Source organism: Amyelois transitella, chromosome Z, assembly GCF_032362555.1.
Source record: "Amyelois transitella isolate CPQ chromosome Z, ilAmyTran1.1, whole genome shotgun sequence".
In the NCBI taxonomy this organism is placed as follows: Eukaryota; Metazoa; Arthropoda; class Insecta; order Lepidoptera; family Pyralidae; genus Amyelois; species Amyelois transitella.
This window is the reverse complement of record NC_083535.1, coordinates 2,692,882-2,708,025: the sequence shown is the minus strand read 5'-3', so window position 1 is coordinate 2,708,025 and position 15,144 is coordinate 2,692,882. Positions and strand designations below refer to the sequence as shown.

Genomic DNA, 15,144 nt, shown 5'->3' with positions numbered 1-15,144 from the left:
GACCGCTTTGACATACCTACACGACTTTGGTAGAAAAGTTACATGCACTTTACAACAGGTTAAATTCTACTTTAGTTCCTATTATAAAACCCTGAAATGAGTGAATGAATGGCATTACTAAAAACATCGTCTTTGAACTAGATACTTTTTTCATTCCATCTTGTCCATGGTCTAATCTCCCTTCTTGTTTCCCTTTATGGTAATCCAAGGAAGTTCGGTCCTGGGAACGTTCGACAGTCATCTTATCTGGGGATGATGAAAAACTAACTTTTTCTGGTTGGCCTGGATCTTGGATGTTTATATAGCCTTTTTTAAACATGTATAAACTAGGTAGGTACCTAAGCTAATGTATGTCCTATGGTCTCTGAAATTATATTTTAAGTATGTAGGTATGCAGCCTTATATAGGTAATAATAATTAATTTTATACTTATACTTGTCGGTGAAGTTAACCCCATTTACTTCATGTAAGTAACTTATTATCATAATCACCCTGGCGTTTATGCCGCGGTTGAGTCGGAATGAATCATTATTATTCATTAATTTTATAAGTACCTAGAATCAGGTAAAGTCTATTTTCGTTAAACAGTTAAGAATAATCCTGCTGAAATATGCCAATTTTGAATTATGATTGGTCTAATTTCAATGACATCAGAAAATATTAAATAAGTAATAAAATTAAGTCTCAATCTATCTCACTTCACACTTGATTATTGATCGAGTGTTGTACCACAAAATAGGTTAGGTAGGTATGTAGCTTTAGTAAGTTTTTATACTGTTTGTTTTCTGACTGCTTGGATTTAATCTAAATCGAATCACTCCCGCTTTACAAATATGACAATCACAAGTCACAAGCGCCATCTAGGTGTTTTGAGTGAGAAACATAAAAAAGAACTTAAAGATAAAATATTTTACATATTTCAATAATTGAAAGAAGAATAATAAAATCGTGTCAGGCAAAGGTTATATTTCTATAAAGCAAGAGTAAAGTAAAAATAAGACATAGCAAAGCACTCGCACGAAAAAAGAGATCAGTGACTCTCACTGACGTGAATAAGAATGGCAACACTGTTGGGTAGCATTTACAAAGTTAGATAGCATTAATTTTCTTGTCAGTAAGAAATTATTTTTCAACAACTGCTTACTAATATAAAATAAAATCTGTTTTATATAAAAACAATTGAAATGAATGAGTAACTTATGTAGCTCATAATTGAAATAGTAGTGAGATTTGTCTGTTAAAAACAATTTTAATGTTTCTTCGTAAACACTCCTCAGATGCATCAACAAAACAAAATGCATCCAAAAATTCAACATGGCTTTTCGTAGTGATTAATGGCAGCCAAATAGATCTTACTATTTATACGACAGTGTGGGGGGTTTTAAGTCAATTTTAGTTTCTAAGTGATAATTTGCTTCCTTTTTAAGTTTAGTATAAGTAAATCACATGAGTTACGATTATGTTGATTTGACTACCTTTTTGTCGCTCATGGTAGGCGCAGGTGAGGCGATTAGTTTGTCAATATTCAGATTAAAATGAATGAATGTGTTGTAACCGGATATTTGTTATCTCAACTCCAACAATGACAGGATATTTATTTTTTTGGTAACTATACATTACTATTGATGGAAGTTGTATTTTCATGTCATTGGCGTTGTCGGCATAATCCATCCCTACTTCAATTTGTATTGGCTCAGTATTGATTTTTGTATGAATAGCATTATGAGCAGCAATTTCCACGTATTGGATCAATGTGCACGAATACAGATAATGTATATATAAAATATCTAAAAATTTGAATCAGTACATGTTCATATCACCATATTCACGTTTATTGTTGATATCACATCTATCACAAAAGTTTATGTTTATATGTTGAGTTTTTTTTTAATATTCTGTATTATTTTACGTTACTTTACCACTTTGATACAATTTTAAATATATTGATATACCTATCTATATCTATTTTGGTCTACCTTTTTATTATACCTTACTAGTTACAATAGAAAATTTAGTGTTTATGCCAAAACCTAACATTAGTAACAACAATTCTTTACATCTTCACATAAAAATATTTATAAAACATATTCTTAAATATTACAAGAGGAGAGGTCTAGCTTATAATTTTTACCTAGCTAAACTTTTTCCTGTACATAGGTAGTAAAATTGAAGAAAGTTAGCAAGTAGTGCGAAGTAAAGTTCTAACAATATTAACAATTTGTATATAAATGTATTTATATTTTGACACAGTATGAGCCAAATACAATTTGAAGTGGTTTACATTCATTAGTGTTATGATAAAAAACATTGGGGTACACACCATTCTCATTCACGAGTTTCTATTTCACATTTGTGCTCACCACTATTAGCTTGAGATTTGTATAGCTTTTTAAAATATATGATTTGTCAAATAATAGATGTGTCCTGGCAATACTGAAAATAATATATTGTTCACATCCTCAATGATGTGTCTACATACTTTTATTAACTTGAACCTAGACTTGGTAGTATTAAATATTAAATGTCGGGTACAAACTGTCTTGGAATTCCCAAAAAATGACTTTTGATATTGTTGAGTTGGACACAAAACAGTTTAACTAGTTAGTTATTTTAAAAAAATGTTTATATTTAGAAAACTAATAACTGTATGATATAACATTTATAAATGATTTTGTATCATTTATAAATCAGGGTGCTATGGATCTGTAGTCACGTCTAATTAAATGATCTTAGTAGGATAGGAAACTTTATTAGTAAATGATACCCACTGCAGCAGATTCATAGAAAAAAATTAATATTTATTGCCATTATGGATAAAGTGCTAATCAATGAAGTTGATGCATTTAATTTTGTAAACATGTTATGAAATCATTCCATAGCAATTTCTTACCTTGTTGAAATAATATACCTGTTTTGAAATTGTTGTTTTTTGTAGGTACCTACTCTTTTGTTATTGAACATTGATAAATCTAAAAACATACCTCCTACACAAAATTCTTTATACCAATAAGTTGTTTGGGCTAAACAGTTTACCCAAGATGTGTCCCGACTGGAAAGCTTCCTTTGGGTCTTTTAGACTGAAAAGTCTTTCTATTATTTGTTGGATTCCCCATAATGAATACCATCATATATTTTAGAAAGAATAAAATATTTCTGATTTTGGATAATCCAATTTTGAGTGTTCTTTACAAGCATGTATGTATGGATGTATGGAAACAGTCAATATTTGAATTTATACATTGAAATTATCAAAAAGTTGTTTTCTCATGTTACGTAGGTACCTTATTTCTGGAATGTTAAATGTGGCAATGTTTGTGACTATCAATCTTTAATCTATACAATTACAAACTTCGATTCATCGCATTAAGTGTCATATTTCCAGCTTGTGCCATCAAAAATTGCTTGTCATACATTCATATATATGTATCAGTATAGTGAAAATTATGAGACGCTATTGCAGGGTTTAGAGTAATAATGCTGTGTTCAATATGAAGGAGATGGTAGGAGGTTGCTGTGTATGCTCAGATGAGCGAGGTTGGCCCGACAACCCACTGGTCTATTGCGACGGAAATGGTTGCACGGTCGCGGTACACCAAGGTAAGTTCCTATAATGGTGACCGTTAGAATTTATTACCATACTTTAACATTTAAAGTCTCTTGTCATTGTATGTTTCATTTATAAGTTTACTTGCACAGCACTTGTGCCGCAATTGAGATCAAAATATCAGCATTTTATGTTCTCTCTCTTACTTGGGTGCAAAACCATTACATTTTTAGTGCAAAATTTTGTTGATGCCTCTTTCGGAAAACCCAGAGAAATGAGACCATTCTATTTTATTATTTAATATAATGAAACATAATTATTTTAACCAAAAATAATCTATGAAAAGTGTGGTACAAAGTTTTAAGGTCTAATGGAAATTGTTCTATCTTATGAGATTTATAATAGCAATGAAATCTTTCAAGGTGTAAATATAACTTCTTTTACTGCTTTTAACTGATTTATTTGACATTTGGCACAAACAAGAGGTAATCAAGAAATTAGAATTACTAGTTATTACTTATTTAGTTTAACAGCTATTTTAATTATGTACATATCCTTATCACTTTACTGACTAGTTTTAGACCCAATTTTATATTGACTATTTTTTTTCTTGTAATTCATCTCAAACACAAAAAAATACTAAAGTATGCCAGATGTTTCTTATCATGCAGTTTATAGTCTCTCTTCAGAATATTTACTAAAATTTTGATTAAATATAAATATGGCGGTATAGCCTATAGAACACTGAATAATAGTTATAAATCAAAATTATCGTCGTGTGTCTCCACGATCAGTTAACACGTTCATCGTACATTTTGTAATGTTTTGCTATGCTCAGTGTACTTATTATACTTCAAAAAATGAAAGTGTAGATAACGCTCTGTCTACCCCGTATTGGTTTCAGCGTGCTACGGTATAGTGACAGTGCCGACTGGGCCGTGGTATTGTAGGAAATGCGAGAGTCCCGAGACTAAAGGCAAAGTGGTGAGTATGATTAAAGTTATATGAGCCTCGCTATTAAACAGTTGGTTTTTTATTTGATTTGACAAAGTATAGAAATAAGTCTAGGACTACTTCATTTCTTTCCCATGGATGTCGTGAAAGGCGACTAAGTGATAGACTTATAAACATGGGATTCTTCTTATAGGCTATGGGGCTAGCAACCTGTCACTGTGAATCTTTGATTCTATCATTAAGCTAAAACGAAGAATGTGGCCTTTCAGTCTTTTCAAAACTTTTGGTTCTGTCTACGCCGCAAGGGATATAGACGTGATTATATGTATGTTATGTGTGTTGACATAGGTAAGATTTAGGAAGAATAATACCTAGTAAATGACTATTATTGATTTGAGTGTTCATCAACGTTGATTGATCTATCATAATCATGCTGGACTTTGGTGTCAATCAAGCTTAGCTTATTTTTTATTTTAGAAAAATAATGTCAAACAAAAAATACCTACTCTTTCTTTGAAATTCCTTAGTGACGCGTCTGTGAGTAGAGACGTTAGGAGGCACGAGTAAAACCTGTATAATTTATTTGAACTTTATTGCACCAAAAATAATGTTGAATTGGTGTCATGTGGAATTCTCTTCCAGTTGAACTTTTAGACCAAACTGAGATTCACTTGGATGGTGTACTTTTTAAAAAAGGAATTAGATAAACGAAATTACCTAAATAAAAACTTTTGTATAGGTATAAGCAAATACATATACATATACATAAATAAATACATATATATGGGACAAATTACACAGATTGAGTTAGCCTCGAAGTAAGTTCGAGACTTGTGTTACGAGATACTGACTCAACGATGCTATATTTTATAATAAATACATATATAGATAAACATCCAAGACCCAGGCCAATCAGAGAAAGTTCGTTAGAAAGAGAAAGGCCGGTATTCGAACCCGGGACCTCCGGTGTCACAGACAAGCGTACAACTGCTGCGCCACAGAGGCCGTCAAACAGCTTAACTACCCAATTATGGGGTCAGCCAATTAATTCCATCATGCCATTCCAGCGATGCGAACTCTGCCCGTCTAAGTCTGGTGCTCTGAAGAGGACTGATACCGGTGGCTGGGCCCACGTGGTCTGCGCTCTGTACATCCCGGAGGTCCGGTTTGGAAATGTCACGTCTATGGAACCTATTGTTCTGAGGCTGATCCCCCCTGAGAGATATAATAAGGTATGTTGTTTTGTCATAAATTAATTTGTAGGGACATATTTCATTTGAATCAATTCATCTTAATAATGTTTTCTTATTTATGCATTTCTAAAGTTGACATTGTTGAAAAAAATGCTGCAGTGTAGTTTGTTGTCGCTTCTTCTGCAGTGTCTAAATTTATCTTTAAGTAATTAATTCGACGTCAACAAATGTTGTGTAACTAAAACATATGGCAATAAGTGATGTTCGAAATTTTGCACAATCATGAATAAAAATTAAGATTTTTTAAGTTTAGTCCTGAGAATATGTTTTTTAGTTTTGTGAGAAACTAAATAAACAATCTTTGCTTACTTGCACTTTGGATTGCTTTTATTTTTTTAATTTCTCTCTTTATAGGAAAAGAGAGTGAGAGATAAATAATAACAAATGTTTTGTTCATTAAAGGGAAAAACTTATAAACTTGTGATTCTTCTTTTAGGCAATGAGCGAGCAAACTATCACTATGTGAATCTCGGTACCATCATTAAGCCAAATGGCCTTTTACTCTTTTTATATAGATTCTAGGCTCTACCCTTAAGGTCTACCCCGTAAGGGATAAAGACATGTTTGTGTGTATAGACATGCTACATTCGTGAGTACAAGTGTTATATAGATTTAGTTTAAAAGTAAAACAAAAACCCACAGTGACTTGCCGCTTTTTACTGAATTATCTAGTTCCTTTATTATTTGCCGGTTGACTGGAACAGATCCCTTCATGGGATAAGTCCGCCATTGCAAGTGATTTGTTTCTATTATAACTATGTACTATTTTCTTGTTACTGTGTAAATTTCTATGCAATAAAGATAGTACAAACAAACAAACAAAATTGTTTATCTATTGCAGACATGCTACATTTGCCAAGACTTGGGTAAATCGCACCGGGCTACAGCTGGTGCTTGTATGCAGTGTAACAAATCAGGTGATCTATTATTTCTTTCTTCTTCTTCTTCATACTGGTGTTAGTTCCAGAGAGTTGAAAAATCTGGGGTGCGCCTTCGTCCATGTCCCCGGGTTGGGTTTTTACACTCGGCGACTCCCGTCTGACCTGCGCAACAAATCATGGTAAAGACTGCGTGTGATTAGTGTGCCTATTCCCTAGGTCGCCTGTTAAGACATACATATGAAAAGGGCTGGTGGTCTTGTTCTATCATGTCGGGCACCACAAGGCATACCTAATACAGGTAATCTGTTTATTGGTAAAAGGTAACTAAGGGATAGACTTATAAACTTGAAATTCTTCTTATAGACGATGGGTTAGCAACCAGTGATTATTTGAATCTCAATTCTATCATTAAGCCTAATAGCTGCATGTGGCCTGTCCGTCTTTCAAAACTGCTGGCTCTGTCTACCCCGCAAAGGATAAAGACGTGATTATATGAATAAATGAATAATTACAAATGAGGTATATAAAACATTGTATAAAAGATAGAAAATATTACATAACACCTGTGTACAAAAAAACACCGCCTCCTTTCAGATTAGGATTAAAGACTTGAGCATAATCTTGCTGTATGTAGTGTTTATTTGACCGAGCTAAAACTTGGGGAGAAAACTCATTTTTAGTATGTGTACGTACAAATGTTTGTCACGCGATAATGTACGAACCTTTGGTCTTCGGTGGGTTAATAGAATTTTTACTTCGTTGAGGTATCAAAATCGGTTAAGTAGGTAGTAATTGAGATATTGACAGTTATGTTAAAATTAATGCGATGTCTACGATCGCTGGGAACTACTAGTATTTAAGTGTTAATATATATTTCAATCAGGTTGCAAACAGCCATTCCACGTGACCTGCGCTCAAGCCCTAGGTCTCCTCTGCGAAGAAGCCGGTAATTACCTGGACAACGTCAAATATTGTGGTTATTGTCAACATCACTACAGCAAACTGGTAAGTATTCAGTCTTTATCAATTCCTTGAAGAAACAGTTGATAGAATTTCAGTTTACAGTTCACGAGATCGCTAGCAAGTCTCAAGTGGTAAGCGCACTCCACATAGAAACTAGTCACGGCGCGATACTCATTCTCAATGCTAACACATTTGTTTTTTACGTATTAGAATAAAATTCAAGGAAACAGTCGAAAATATTTAAAACATTCTCAATTCACCTTATTTACATTTCTCAATATTACATACTAACATCATAACAAGCTATCATTTCCCTCGGTGTCGCTCCCGGCCGAATATTCAGAAAGCCTTGAGTTTCAGACACTAACATGTTGTTAGCCCAATTTAATGTGTCAATATCAAATAACTGTATGCTATGTTTCAGCGAAACTTGTTCGATTAGATATAGTCGGCTTTTGGTATCAGTCAAACATGTTTTCACTTCATACATATGTTTCATTATGTGCAAGCTAAACAGATTCACTTTTTGCAGAAATAACATTCTTATAGCTTTTAAAAAAGGAATGGAATTATGAAAAGAGCTTCGACCTATATAAAATATATTTTTAATTTTAAATTGTATTTTTAGTAAAATTCTGATTTACACGACGTTATCATTTTCATTCCTTTTTATGAAGTTGTAATTACAAGTTTTACGCAAAATCAGCACAGAGTTGCGTATTTATTTGTTATGTTATGTTATGTTATTTGTATCACAATTTTGTCGAAAATGGCAATTTTACAGTTTACCTAATTGGTGAAATTCCTTGTTTTTAATTTTTTTAATGCCGCGTTGTCTGCAGAGGGTCACAAATAAGGTATTTTCATAAATGATTTCTTTATATAAATTTCTTAGTACATGAGTGAGACAAGTAGTGAAATTTATAAACTATAATGTCAATTTTTAGAAAAAGAACATCATTTAGGTATTTGTTAATGAACGTGTATGCGGGTTGTAAAAAAAATATATAGGTACGGTATAATTCGGATATAAAATCGTTAAAAAAGTTACCGAACGTTGCCAAAATGGCCGATATCTTTACTAAATTAAGTTTAAGTGTGAGAAAGAGAAGCGAAAATATCCGGATTATACAGTATTTTACATACTTTGAACTTCAATCTGGTGGTCCATGTTTTTAGTTTATGTATGAAATCCTCTAATGATCAATCATTGATTTTAGTACATATATAAAAACATCGACTAAAAATATGATACTGAAATTGCCATTTGTTATCACTTCATCGCAATAAGTCAAATGTCAGTTCATTCACCTTTTAATTTTGTACATACACGTTGCACTATCGCTACTTATATCAGCATCATTATTAACATCAATTTCACAGTAATATAGTTACCGATTAAAGTTTACTTTACAAATGTATCAAACTTCGATGTTTTTTCATAAGGCTGAGCGGTTTTACTGTTTACGAAGCCACCTATATTCAATGCGTCACCCCTTGATAACATTTACATAACACGAGAAATATTGTTCATACACTCCACATGCTTTTCTTCGAAGTAAAGTCAGCATTGATAATAATTAGAAAATAAAGATGGAGCTGGCGAGAACAAGTACAGTTAAATGCACACAACTCAAAAGGATGTGAGTAGCTACTATATTTACTCTAAAAGAGTAGTAAATATGTTTAGCGAAAATTAAACTACACGTATGAATTGAGAAGAAATGCTTCCCTTTAAAGTGTTAAGGGTGGCGGGCCATCGAGACCTTCAATGCTCATAGAAAAACCAAAATCAATGGCTTTTGATCCTTGTTTGTGCATGTGAATATTGAGAATTCAGCTAAGCCCATGTCACGCCATTCAGGAAATCAAAATGCAGAATATAGTGAACCAGCTGATCCCTGGGGCTTCACTCCCGTAGGAATTTTGAAAAACTATATTAACACAACGTAATTTATTTAAATCAAAATTGAAAGAAATCCTTTCAGTTAAATGCACAGTGGAAAGTGCGTAGGTAGATATGTCAGTCACCTTTACCATATACAGTTATATAATTTCAATTATGATAATAAAATGAAACGCAGCGTCGCGACGTTTGTCAATTCAGTTGAAGTATCGTGTTTCGAGTTCACACGAGAGATAATTGAACCTCCATATGAACACCATAGACTAGACATAGTAAAGATATATACAGTTTTACAAAATAATAATGACGTGATTGCGTAAAATGTACTCTATTCGCCTTGTATTTTATATCTTCTTAATAGAGTTTGTTTCTAGTATCACGATTATTTTAAATTATTTTGTTTTAAACTATTTAATTCAGTATAACGATTTAAAAAAAAAATAATAATCGTAAGCGTCGAATATGCATGAAAAGAGTAAGTAGTGAATGTGGAGGAAGCGGGAGAGGTCTGTAAGAATCGTAGCAAGTAGAAAACCGTAGTCTCTGCCTACCCCAATGGGAAACAGGCGTGATGGTATGTATGTATATATGATTTAAAAAAGATGCTTGCATTAATAAATGTCACGAGTTATTTAGAAGACTTTAGGTCAAGTTTTCAATAGACGGATAAAAATTATTTGATAGATTTTATAAGTATAACGCAATACGCCCAAAACATACTAATAAAGCTAAAAATCTTCATTATAGTAGACATAGTAGTAGTAGCGTTTTAGGCTCAATTGCAATTTCTCTATTGAATATCTTATATCTGCCTATTGAAAAACTAGCTCTAATACAATCAACGAAATAAAATCTGCATAATATTGAAAATAATTCAATATTATGGTTCCGTGAAATACGATGGAAGTAAGTCTTTTTTATGACAAACCGCTAAAGTAGTAAGTCTTTATCTCGTGGGGCGCGAAGGTATGATTCACTGCCAGTTTGAACATAGAATACTGTATGTTTACCTTTACTATGCCATGGAGGGTGTCGCGTTGCTAATGAGACCTACATGGTTAATTTGCTTGCGTAGAAAAAAGGCGGGAACGTGAAGACTATCCCGCCATACAAGCCAGTGTCGCATGACAGCCAATCAAGCGACAGCAGTTGCGAAAAAGAGGGCGATCCACCATCTATGGCCAGTGGCAGTGGAACTCCGACGCATGCAACTAAATCTAAAGGGGTACGTTCCTTTTTTGTAGATTTAAAATTTAGTTTATATGTATGTAGGTTAGTTTTTGTAGGTTCCTTTTTTAAGATTTTATTTAGGATATTAACGTTCCTTTTTTTGTAGATTTAATTTAGGATATATTCACGTTCCTTTTTTGATGATTTTTATTTAAGGTATTTGCGTTCCTATTCATTGATTTTGGTTTGTTTTTATTGCGAAGTTAATTAATTTAATGGATTTTTAGGCGTAATGTTTAATTTTATGTTTAGTTTAATTTGATACAGATATTTTTCTCTTTGATGACACTGAAATATCGGTTATTTTTTGTTTCAACTTTATAATCAACTGGAATATTTCTTTGTGATATACTTACTTTTGATATTATTAGCTTTTGCAGTAATCAAATGAAGTAATACGCAGGTCAAAATTGAGTAAATAAATTGCTTGAGTGTTGTATAAATTTATTTATTAGGTTATTAATAAAAATATAATTAGAATATCTGATTGCCTAATATATAAAATAGAGGGCAACCGTTGATTTATAGAAAACTCTGTTATTTTCTTACCTAAATTAATATGAACATTTCTTTTAAACTTAAAATTGTGCAAGTTAGTACTGCATAATTTTATTTTGACACAAAAGAAAGGCTTTTGATAAAACTTATCCTCTTGTTTTCAGTCTGGTCGCAAATCTTCCCACACAAGCGGAACAGGATCCGGAAAGAACACGCCAAACGCGTCCAAAACACCGACCAATACAAGCCAGCCTGTCGGTAAGTGGAATCCATACTAATATTATTCACGTTACTGTTTGTTTGTCGGCCTTTCATGACGAAGCGTCTTAACAGATCTTCATGACATTAAGCATATATATAGTCTGGATTACGGAGAAGATCACTTTCCATGCGGGCGGAGCCAAGGGCGAACGCGAGTAAATAATAAATAAATATATACGGGACAAATTTACACATACTGAGCTGATATTAAATTTACAAAAAATAGTCCAGGCCATCATCGGAAAAATATCGTTTTGAATTGTAGAATCTCTTTAGTTATATAAAATATAGTCTCCAAATCAACTTTCCTCCCATGCTCCACAAGTAATTCCTGTGCCAATTTTCAGCTTTCTACGACCACTAGTTTCGACTAAAGTGTTCAGCGATCAGTCATTGTTTTTGTTTTAATTCAATAAAATTTAATAGCGTAAGCTATAGTTACAAATTGGCTATGCGACCGATTCCATCCTTTGCCAGAAAACAATATATATTTCGAAATAATATAAAAAAAAAAAATTGATTACGAAATAATATTACTAAAGAGATGGTAAGGCCGCTTAGCGCTTTATAAAGTTATATCTTCAAATATAATTAACACTTATATCAAACACTATTAATTCTGCCTTAGGATTAGTTTTTTCATATTCACTAGTGCTTTCACCATCATCCTGTCACTGGACTCAATTATATGTTAGATAAAACTGGACCCATAAGGTGTTGGTTTTAGAAAGGAGATTAGGTACATTATCTGACTGTATATACAGTCACCTTCAGGTGGATTACTGCATTTTCGTATAATTTTATATGGACATTTTCAAATGGTTGTACAGTCGACTGCGTATTTGATAATACCTACTTATCCTCGACCTATATATAATACTTATACTTGACCCACCCTGGGGTTTTTGTTTGTAAGAATAGTGGGGCATGTTTTTCTGCAGACGATTATACAGTCACTAAGTAAAAGTCCACTGCACTAGGGTTTTATAGAAGGACATACATGCATACATAAAATCACGTGTTACGGGGTAACAAAGCCAACAGTCTCACAAAGACTGAAAGGCCACGTTCAGCTGTATGGCTTAAAGATGGAATTAAGATTCAAATTGTGACATAGGAGTATTTTAGCGAAGTTTATAATATATCCATAGCCATAGTCGCCTTTTATGACATCCTTTGGAAAAGAGATGGAGTCGTCTTATTCTAAAGTGCCGTGAACAGAAGCACATTGTAAAATTATCATAGAAACTAATGATAATTTTGTATTCGCATTTGGTTGTGCTCCAGAAATGAACCAGGACACGACTGAGACAGTGACCGTCGGCAAGAAACACAAAGCAAGCGAGAAAAGTGTGTTCTCTCACTCTCTTCTTTAAACGTATTGTGGTACCACATTTATAAGTTTTGTTACTGATTTTTTATTGAATAATTTGAAATACATGGTATTTTATAGATTTGAATCTTGGCCTGTAACACTAGGTAGTTTCTGGTAGCCTCCTGCCAACTATGGGCAACTTCACTGTTAGTTTGATACAACTAAAAGAGTCAATAGCTCCAATAGACATTGCCCATCATCTATGTTCTGGCCATCCTAAATGCATTGATTAATCGAAAATTTAAGGGCATAGGACAAGGAAGCTTTTGTAATAAGATTTTTTTGGTGGAGTTCTGTTTGCTCTTAAGCCCAAACTAATATTGCTAATGTGACTTATGAACGTGGTACTTCTACTGTAGTTAAATGATATAAATACAGTGACCAACCAAAATTAACAATTTTACCATGAAATTTGGTGCAGTAGTGTGTACAAGACTTTACTGTCTTTACCTTATACTAAAAATAAAATACTCAGTTTATTAATTTTTACCGGACACATTACTAATTTATCATTTAACATCTCGAGTTATCGCAACCTTATCGGAAATTTTATGACACATCCTATAATATCGTTGTGCGCGTTGAAAAGAAAAGCTGTTTGAAAAAGGGTGAAACCATTGCCTAAGATAGATACTGCCATTCAAATTTCTCTTATAACATTCTCATAGTCTACTTAGACTTAGATTCTTGAACTTAGACTGGAGTCTTAAGTCCAAGTATCTAAATAAATAATAACAATATTTCACTTCTCACAAAGATTGTAACAATATTGTAAGGTTGTATTATTTAAGTTATTATATTTAAGAAAAATTTGTGTAAGTCCGGTATGAGTGTCTGAAGTCTAAACTAGGTCGAAACCTGTACAACAGATTTATCTACTTATGCTTAAAGAAGAATTTTAAAAGTCGAATGAATTACGATGGTCCTATTGTATTTATGTCATTAAACTATGATCCAAATTTTAACGATTATATCGGTGGTACAAGTACGTAGATTGCATGCCTTTATTTGTTAATTTTGTCATAATAATATTATATCTAAGGGACAACAAGTTTAAACAGGGGTGAACTGACATAGTCACCGTTAATTAAAATAATTGAAGAATATAATTTAACAAAACAAATATTAAATGATTCTTATTACCTTTGTTATATTTAATGGCCTCCCGTTTTGCGATCTGTAATTTTCAGTCAAATCTCCCTTCTGGGTGAGGCTAGGGCATCAACTTGCCTAGGCCGTATGGAAATCCTAAAAAAAGGTTACAGTCAGGTGTGGGCGGAAGTATGGAGATCAGGAAAATGTCGAATTACTCCAAGCAATGACCGTTGTGGTTGTGATAGAGTGCAGACAATGGGTCACTTACTGTCCTGCCTCAGGTGACCATACTTATGATCAAGGAAAGATTTAATCTGTGGATTCTGCATCTTTCGTAAAACACGATAAAATAAGAAGTCAGACTCAGAACTTAATTTTATCATTGAATAATCTGTCGATAACATTCAAATTTAATTCCTTAAGGTCATTTCATGATTTAAAGAAGACAAACATTTACAAGAAAGTCCCAATCCCCGCGTTTCATTTACTCGGAATTTGCTTACCCTATGAAATTGCCTTTGCATGTCCAGTACCTGTGTAGGTGGTGGTACAATAGTTTGATCGTCATGTTGTCGTTATATTTTAAATTTTTAAATTGGTCTCTGTCTGTGTGTAAAACTGAATGTCTCTTTGGAAGTAGCTATAAATATTATTAAATGTTTAGTCTATGAATGTAATTTGAAATTTTTATTTTGTTTTGCCAGGTAAGAAACTGTGATTTTACATCATCATTTAGATCATTATATTATTATAGTATACATTCCTTTAAAAAAGCAAAATGCGGTATTAAAATGTATGTTATGATAACATACGATAATAAAGATGAATTTTTATTCTTTTTTAATATCCCACAGATTCATTCATAATAAACATTAAATAAAATTAAAACTGAAATAAAAAATAAAAGAAAATTTATATAAGTTTAGCTTAAGATAAACTTACATGTATAAAATACACCTAAATATAAAACTAACATTTAATGATAAGATGAATAAAAATAAAAAGAAACAAAATATATATATTCTTTTTAATAATATATCTCAGTCTTCGATTTCGAATAAAATTATATCTGAAAAAAAATTCTAAGTAGTAATGATAGCCGCAAAGAATAAAATAGTGGCACGTGCGGCCCACATTCACCAAGTTTGATAATTTATTTGTTTCTTACATATCCTCTATTACGA

At 32.6% G+C, this 15,144-nt stretch overlaps 1 protein-coding gene across 6 annotated transcripts in view; it reads left to right on the top strand.

Moving 5' to 3' along the window:
* Positions 1-1,142: 1,142 nt before the first annotated feature.
* Positions 1,143-15,144, top strand: part of LOC106130567 (protein AF-10) — a 39,501-nt gene continuing 25,499 nt past the window's right edge. For 3 of the 6 annotated variants that reach the window (XM_013329440.2, XM_060953909.1, XM_060953905.1), the window contains exons 1-8: positions 1,144-1,605; positions 3,461-3,597; positions 4,449-4,528; positions 5,566-5,730; positions 6,593-6,668; positions 7,516-7,637; positions 10,577-10,726; positions 11,394-11,487. In XM_013329440.2, coding sequence (XP_013184894.2) covers positions 3,489-3,597; positions 4,449-4,528; positions 5,566-5,730; positions 6,593-6,668; positions 7,516-7,637; positions 10,577-10,726; positions 11,394-11,487 — 796 coding nt within the window. In that variant the 5' untranslated portion in view covers positions 1,144-1,605; positions 3,461-3,488. Of the gene's footprint in view, positions 1,606-3,460; positions 3,598-4,448; positions 4,529-5,565; positions 5,731-6,592; positions 6,669-7,515; positions 7,638-10,576; positions 10,727-11,393; positions 11,488-15,144 lie in introns of all 6 variants that reach the window. The other 3 variants (XM_060953908.1, XM_060953906.1, XM_013329438.2) reach the window with 3 other exon arrangements.